The 9,000-nt window shown below is 39.9% G+C and overlaps 2 gene segments (V, D, J or C); one reads left to right on the plus strand and one right to left on the minus strand.

Moving 5' to 3' along the window:
* LOC123976150 overlaps window positions 1-9,000 on the plus strand; it is a 147,472-nt gene that overhangs the window by 13,220 nt on the left and 125,252 nt on the right.
* On the minus strand, window positions 4,354-5,080 carry LOC123976152. The segment is given in 2 exon segments: window positions 4,354-4,730; window positions 4,956-5,080. Coding segments are annotated over 2 exon segments (363 nt in total).

Below are 9,000 nucleotides of genomic sequence, written 5' to 3' on the forward strand. Positions count from 1 at the left end.
ATGGAGATGAAGGTAATGTTGCTATAGACTAAATGAAAAATGGTACAGATATTTAGTATATATAGTGATATATAGTGTTAATGGTAACAATCGTAATGTTAATGATTATAATAACAATAATAACAATAAGACTAGCAACAATAGTCGTTGCAGCAGAGGGTGTCGAGCAGGAACACAGGGGCAGCAGGAGACCCGCAGCCACAGATCCAGACTCCACAGCTCCAGAGCCAGAAAACCTGCAGTAAGTGATAGGAGAGAGGAGAGAGACGAGAAAGCACGAAGTTGTGTTAGTAACATGCAATAATGGGATAAGGTTGCATACAGAGGGAGAGAAAGTAGAGGAGAGAGGAGCTCATTGCATCATGGGAAATCCCCCGGCAGTCTAGGCCTATAGCAGCATAACTAAGGGATGGTTCAGGACTACCTGAGCCAGCCCTAACTATAAGCTTTATCAAAGAGGAAAGTCTTAAGCCTACTCTTAAATGTTGAGATGGTGTCTGCCTCCTGAACCCAAACTGGAACCTGGTTCCACAGGAGAGGAGCTTAATAGCTGAACGCTCTGGCTCCTAGTCTACTTTTGGAGTCTCTAGGAACCACAAGTAACCCTGCATTCTGGGAGCGCAGTGCTCTGGTGGGGTAGTAAGGTACTATGAGCTCTTTAAGATAAGATGGTGCCTGACCATTAAGAGCTTTGTAGGTAAGAAGAATGATTTTAAAATCTATTCTGGATTTTACTGGAAGCCAATGCAAAGAAGCTAAGATAGGAGAAATGTGATCTCTTTTCCTGGTTCCTGTCAGAACACGTGCTGCAGCATTCTGGATCAGCTGAAGAGTCTTAATGGACTTTTTCGAGCAGCCTGATAATAAGGAATTGCAGTAATCCAGCCTAGAAGTAACAAATGCATGGACTAGTTTTTCTGCATCATTTTTAGACAGGATATTCCTGATTTTCGCAATATTACGGAGGTGAAAAAAGGCGTTGAAATTTGCTTAATGTGAGACTTAAACGACATGTCCTGATCCAAGATAACTCCAAGATTCCTGACAGTGGTGCTGGAGGCCAAGGCGATGCCATCCAGGGAAACTATATCTTTAGATAATGCGTCACAGAGGTGCTTAGGCCCCAGAAAAATAACTTCAGTTTTATCTGAGTTTAACATTAGAAAATTACAGGTCATCCAGGTTTTAACATCCTGAAGAAACATTTGTTTCAAGTTTAGCTAACTGATGAGTTTCATCTGGCTTGATCGATAGATATAACTGAGTATCATCTGCATAACAATGAAAGTTTATGGAATATTTCCTGATAATATTGCCTAAAGGAAGTGAAGAGGATTGGTCCGAGGACAGATCCTTGAGGAACTCCATGACTAACTTTGGCATGCATGGAGGACTCATCGTTAACATGTACAAACTGAAATCGATCTGATAAATAGGACTTAAACCAGCTTAGAGCGGTTCCTTTAATGCCAATGAAATATTCCAGTCTCTGCAATAGGATCTGATGGTCAATGGTATCAAATGCAGCACTAAGATCTAATAAAACCAGTACAGAGACAAGTCCTTTTTCTGATGCAATAAGGAGGTCATTAGTAATTTTCACCAGTGCTGTCTCTGTGCTATGATGAGCTCTAAATCCTGACTGAAAATCCTCAAATAAACTATTGCTCTGTAGAAAGTCACACAGTTGATTAGCAACTGCTTTCTCCAGAACCTTAGAGAGAAATGGAAGGTTAGATATAGGTCTATAGTTGGCTAAAACATCCGGATCAAGTTTGGGCTTTAGTAGTAGTCCCTGTGCTTTAAGTAGGATTCAAACCAGTTTAGTACTGTGCCAGAAAGTCCAACCCAGTTGAAGACCTTAACAAGAGCCGTCTCAGTGCTGTGGTGTGGTCGAAATCCTGACTGGGAGACATCAAAACAGTTATTTGGTGGCAAGAAAGCACTAAGCTATTGAAAAACAGCCTTTTCAATGATTTTACTTAAAAATGGGAGATTTGATATGGGCCTATAATTAGTGACCTGTCTAGATTGCTATTTTTTAAGAGTGGCTGAATGACTGCCATTTTCAGGGCCTGTGGGAAAAAACCTGAGAGGAGAGACATGTTGACAATTTATAGTAGATCTGAGGCCATGCATATAGACACATTTTTGAAAAAACCTGTTGGCAGAATATCAAGGCAGCATGAAGAGGATTTCAGATGTTGGATTATGTCCTCCAGGTTTTTATGGTTAATAGAATCAAATTGTCTCATGCTATATAAATTGTTTTTGAGTGGACATAGGGACATGACATATCCTGTTACTGGCATGTAGGCACTGATTGCTTGTCTAATTGTTTGAATTTTGTCTGTGAAGAAGGAGGCAAATTCATTGCAGGCCCTGGTGGACAGAAGTTCAGAGGCTACAGATACAGGAGGGTTGGTTAGCCTGTCGACAGTAGCAAACAAGGCATATGCATTATTAGTGTTTTTGGTGATGATGTCAGAGAAGAAGGACCGCCTTGCATTTCTCAGTTCTAAATTATAAATGCAAAGTCTCTCTTTATAGATGTCATAATGAACATGGAGATTTGTTTTCTGCCACCTGCGTTCAGCTTTTCGACGCTCTCTTTTTTGGACTTTATTATTAATCAATAAAGCACAGACAAAAAAAATCATCCAAATTCAGTTTCTCAAAAACGCCTTCTCTCTCTCTCTCTCTCTCTGCAGTGGGTTGAGTCGTCCCCACCCTGACGGTGCTGCCCCCCTCCAGTGAGGAGCTGCAGCAGGGGAAGGCCACGCTCATGTGCCTGGCCAACAAGGGCTTCCCCTCAGACTGGAGTCTGGCCTGGAAGGTGGACGGCAGCAGCAGCAGCAGCAGCAGCTGGGAGGAGAGCAGGAGCCCCGGGGTGCTGGAGAAGGACGGCCGCTACAGCTGGAGCAGCACCCTGAGGCTCCCTGCAGACCAGTGGAGGAAGGTGGGCTCTGTGACCTGTGAGGCCACCCAGGGCTCCCAGGCTCTGGTCTCAGAGACACTGAGGAGAGACCAGTGTTCCCAGTCCTGATCTGACTCACTGAGACTCTGCTACTGGTTTTACTCTGCTCTGTGAACTCTGTCACTCTTTTTTCTGTCATCAGATATTATTAACATTATTCAACTTTAATTAGTGAAGCTTGAATGATGTTAACAACATAAGAAAATAAAAAAGTTATTTCAAATTAAGCAGTATTTCATGAATTCCTTAATGCCAAAAAATATGTATCTTCCTTGATGTTATACGTGCAGTATTGTATCTGATGTCAGAAGAAGACTTATTCATTACTGGTGATGGTTTTATTAATACATTCTGGGATTGCATCATTTATTTTCACTCTGCCAGAAACTCCTTGAATCTCACCTTACAGTGTCTCTGTTTAGCAGAACTATCATAATGCAGGTTTAAACAAGGTGTGAATGAAAAGTGAAAGAAGGTGTTTTCATGAAATCATTTAAAATGTAGTTTATAAAAATCTACATTACACAATAAAGTTTCAAGAATTAAACATAAAATAAAGAGTAATGTCAACATGAGATGAGTTCTTATCTCAGATTATTACACCAAAGATTTTATGTGTTTAAGATCACCACTAATGAGTTATTGTTTACATCTTGATTTAATGTTTTTAATTGGTAAGTAGTTTTCAGGATTCAAAATTTTCTAATATGTCATTATATCTTAAATTTTATTATCTGCAGACAAAATACTAACATAGTTAGTAATCCCTTGTTTAGGAGGGATCTCTTTTGGTTCTGTTTTGTTCTTTGGTTTACGCAGCACTCACTTGCCCAGTTTGTGTTTTGACTTTTTGTTTTAACTTTTTCCCGTTTATTAAATAACATTTACACTTTTACCAAAAACATCTGCTTTATGTTTCCCCTACCCATAGCGAGCGGGGACGTAACAATCAAAATAACAAAATATAAATGTGATTTCACATTTTACAAAATCCGCATGGAAGTGCATTGAATTTAAATAAAATACTCACCTAAAACAAAGGAAAACTCACGAAATGACATTTCTTATTATTGTAACCTCTCAGTGTGTTTCAATAAAATGTTGAATATGAATGTTGAATTACTTTGAAAATAACATTTCAAGACACTGAGAAACACATGTCATTAATTTAATAAATCTTTAAATTATTTTTTGTGAATATTTCAAAAACTGCATTACTGTCTTTTTACTGAGAAGTGGCTTTGGATATACTGTTTTGACACCTCTCTAAAAAAACACTATCAATAAAAATACTACTTCTGCATATTCTGTATTTCCATGATTTTGCTGTTATTTCTTTTATACTGTATTAATATTTAAACATCTAGTGTTTTCATTTCTGTGCAGCTGGTGAGTCAGATCAGTTCCTCTCCAGCTGAAGGAGGTTTTTGTACGACGTTGTATCACTGTGTGAATGGGAAGCTGTAACCACCTTGGTGACAGTAATAAACTCCTGCATCTTCAGTCTGGACTCCTCTGATGGTCAAAGTGAAGTCAGTTCCAGACTGACTCCCACTGAAACGATCTGAAACTCCAGACTGACGGGTTGTAGCATAACGAATCAAAAGTTGAGGAGATTCTCCAGCTTTCTGAAGGTACCAGTGAAGGTAGTTACTCATACTTGAACTGGCTTTACATCTGAGAGAGACAGTCTGTCCTGGAACAACAGACTGAGATCCAGGAGACTGAGTCAGGATGATTTCTCCTGATGAATCTGGAAAACATGAAAAAGAGGAGAAGGATTATTGAGACAAATTTCAGTTCTCCAGTTTGGAGAAAGATGATCAACATCCAAACAGAAGAGTCTCATTTCTTTAACATGGAGAACAGATGGAAGAAGGTAAATGCTGCTTGTTTCAGTGTTTCTCCATCACAGCAGAACATCATTGTGGTGAACCTGGTTGCATCCTGAAGCAAAGTTTTCAGAAGAGAGTCTCACCCTGAACAAGGAGCCCCAGGGTGGCTAGCAGTAGAATCAGTGACATCATCATTGTGCTGCCGGCGTGTCAGTGGCTCTGAAAGGCCTGGACAGCCACTGATCAACACTGGCCTCTTAACGGCTGGGAGCACAGTGTGTGTGTGTGTGTCCTCAGTGAAGTGTATCAGTCTCTGCAGTAGCTTCCAGCTGCAGCAGTCACTTCAGTTTCTGTTCAGTCTGACTGAGGGAGGTTTTTGTACGACGCTTTTTCACTGTGTGAACAACCACTGACTGTTGATGTTATGGAGACTCTGACAGTAGTAAACTGCTGCATCTTCAGTCTGGACTCCACTGATGGTCAGAGTGAAGTCAGAGTTTGATCCACTGCCTGTAAAACGACCTGGAATCCCTGATGCTCGAGTGCTAGCATAGTAAATGAGGAGTTTAGGAGTTTCTCCATCTCTCTGTTGGTACCAGGCTAAACAGTGGTTGTTGCTCCAAACATAAACATCCTGACTGGTCCTACATCTGATGGAGACGGAGCCTCCCAGAGCAGAGCTCACTGCTCCAGGCTGAGTCACTGTGACCTGGCCTCTGGACTCTGAGGATACAGAGACAAAAACATAAAGCAGCGTCATGGTTTTGTGGGCTTCATTTCAGAGGGACGGATGTTCATAGAGGAGAGGAGTTTGATTCTCTTGACTTTACCTGTGAAGCAGCAGCAGAGGAGAGTCCAGATGAGGACGCAGATCAAAGTCATGTTTTTGATGAGGAGGATTTCTGTGGCTTCTGTTGTCATGAAGGACAGCTGTCAGTCATCCAGTGTTCAACTCTCAGGACTATAAACTCTCCCAGAGCACTGGAGCATGGTGCTGCTGATGCAAAGTGGCTCTCTATGGAAATGCTCTGACTGACACCAGCAGGGACTTGGATTACTCTGATGATGCTGTTTATCAAAGGATCAATACTCACATATTATGTCTGATATTTGAAATGTGATAACAATTTTTGAAGTCTTCTATGTTGTTAACAAAGACTTTGTTGTTGCAATAAAACTTTTATTACATTTTATACTTTATTATCAGTTTCTCGTAGGAAACCCTGGGGCATGTTGTTTTTTGTTTTATCAGTTTGTTTGAAAAAGTAGTTCAATAGTTAACATTGTTCATTTGAACGTTTCATTGTTGATTCTTACTTACATAAAATGGACAAACATAGCATCTTTATTGGAGGTGTTTGGCTTGAGACAAGAAATATTTAAGACAGTTAAAACAAGAAATTAATTCAATTATTTAATTTAAGAACAAAGAATATACATATGAGGAAAACTGTGCCAGTTATAACTTTTATCTTTAGTACTGAAAACCTTCTGTTGTCATGGTTCAGCAGTGATGCCTATCGGTTGCCATGGTTACTGAGTTCAGAGACGGAAATGAAACCAGTTTCATCCAATCTGAGGAAGACCGACAGACTAGCAGCCTCCTCTCCTGCGACCAACAGAATGGAGTTTAGTTTACCTCGTATAAACGTTATTATCTCTCTCTTTGCAGTGGGTCGAGTCGACCCAGAACACTGAGGAGAAGCTCTCTGTGTCTTACAACACTAAAAAAATATATAAATATCGATTCTATTGTGTTCAATAACTGCTGAGATATGCTGCAGTGAAATTTCATTATTTGAGTATGCAACTTAAATTTCTTACGTTATATGACACAAGCTATCTATCAAAACACAATTATCACAGACTCAGAACTACAACAAAGGTTATTTTTTGTCATATTCCCATGTGTAGTGTTCAGTTGTAATCCAGTGCTGCTTTCTTGTGGAATTGTCATTGTACTACACATGTTTTTCAAGTCACTTGAGGTATTTTTGTGTCTTTTTTATACAAGCAGTGTTTTGAGAGCATATTTATCGCACTGCAATGACAAAAATAAACAGGACTTTTTTGTGTCACAAAAAAGTTTTAATTGCTTATATGTCCTCTTTGATTTCAAGTCAAAAAGTTTTCCTTGCAAGTCAGAAAGTTTTGGAGGTTGTAACGTTTTTCAAGTGAGAAAGTTTTGCAATTTGAAAAGTTTTGCAAGTCAAAAATGCAATATTATGTAGCTGCAGTACCGGAGGCTGCAGTTTCAGGACTCCCGCAATCCTGGGACCGCAGTTCTAGGACTGTAGTTCTTTCGTGACAATGCCATCTAGTGGAGTGGTGGTGGTAATGCACAGCAACGTGAAGGAGGTTAACCCTGGCTGCTAGCACAGCTGTAGGGTTAACCGGTCGACATGCACATAATCAATAACTTAAGTTTAGGCACACACTCTGTGATGGTTGTGGTAAGGGTAATTGGCTTCAGGGGGGTGTCAAGAGTAACATAGCTAGCTAGCTTGCTAGCCAGCTAGCTGGCAGTATCAAAGTAGTCCTAGAAATGCAGTTCCGGTCCTAGGATTGCGGTCCTGAAACGGCAGCCTCCGGTACTAAAGCTACATACTACTCCAAAAATGGTGAAAATAAGAGATTCTATTGGTGGGTTTGACTGACCAATCATGGGTTTGCATTGACTGCTTCAACTCCGAGCAGCACTCAGTTGTAACGTGTACAGGCAAGATGGAGGTAAGTTGACGTTATGTTGCTCATTTCAATAGAAATTCTTTTAAATGTAGTTTGGCATAATTTAATGATTTTTTATATTTACCGTTGGCCAGGCCACAGAGTCTATCGCTGTCTCCTTTTTTAAAATGACATGTATAATAGTTAGCTAATGTTAGGCGTCTTAGCATGAAGCTTGACTGGTAGTGCATCAGACATGACTAGCATAGTATAGTATAGTAACTCTCACTATATAGTCCACCATAGTGAGTAGTGGGTGATTTCGGACACAGGGACAGGGACATATGTTTCTTATGATCGCAGGATCTCTGGAGAAATTTCTGACTCGCAAGGAAAACCTTTTGCAAAACTATTTAACTTGCAAAACTTTCTGACTCACAAGGAAAATATTTTGTCTTCAAAGAGGACATATTAGCAATCTGAACTTTTCTGTGACACAAAAAAAGGCCTGTTTATTTTTAATTACAAACTTTTTATTGCAGTGCGATAAATATGCTCACAAAAAATCTTTTTTTGTTTGCTTGCATTAAAAAGACAAAAAACCTTATTACTTATACAAGCCTTTTCCTAACGTGTTATCCAAAATGATTTATCCAGAGCAGAAGGGGCATCAGAGGCAGGACAGATCTAAGTCTGATAAGAACTGTGCTCTATAATAATTTCATTTTTAGGCCTCCCATGGCTCTGTGGATGGAAATGTTGGTCAGTCCACTACTTTGGTCCATATTGAAATATGATGGATTGTAGTGAAATTTTGTACAGAAACTTTGGTTGATGACCTTTCCTCCTCCGCCACCAGCAGGTCAATGTTTTCTTATTCTGTTAAATTCTCATTGCTTACACCATGTGGTCATTGAGAAAGCACTAACATTCAATATTGTTCACTCAGTCAGCACAGATTGAGCTCAATTGACCCTTTGCTAAGCCCCGCCCCCCTTAGTTACTGTTGCTAAGTCCGACAAATTGTCAGCGCTGCCACTGTCTATTATTGCACTCCCTGGAGAAATATTGTCAAATTTGTTGGAAAAAGCAATCTCAGAAAGAAGCAGACAGTTTTGCAGTTGCATTATACATTTGAAGGTTGTATTCAGGCTGTCAAACTGACTCAAACAGATGAGAAAAAATAAAAGATAGAAGCTTAAGTCTACTACTCACACAGTACAAGTGAACTACCACATCCCCCGACGATTGAGACAAAAGCCAACGATATGAACGACAACAACATTGTTCCTGTCAAGCTGGGTTGTCCTCTATTCATTATTACATTAAAAAGCAGAACAGTAGGGCTTTATAACGTTACATTCAGTAGGAAGTTAGCTAGCGTTAGCTAACTAACATTAGGAACAATCCACAGCCAACATTTTTCTGGATTTATTTCAGGTTTTGGAAAGAGAGTAAATCGTACTTCTCCTTTCAACCTCTCTGGGTTGCGACTGTAATTATTACAAGGGCCCCAGCGTT

The sequence above is a fragment of the Micropterus dolomieu genome, linkage group LG09 (assembly GCF_021292245.1).
Source record: "Micropterus dolomieu isolate WLL.071019.BEF.003 ecotype Adirondacks linkage group LG09, ASM2129224v1, whole genome shotgun sequence".
NCBI lineage: Eukaryota > Metazoa > Chordata > Actinopteri > Centrarchiformes > Centrarchidae > Micropterus > Micropterus dolomieu.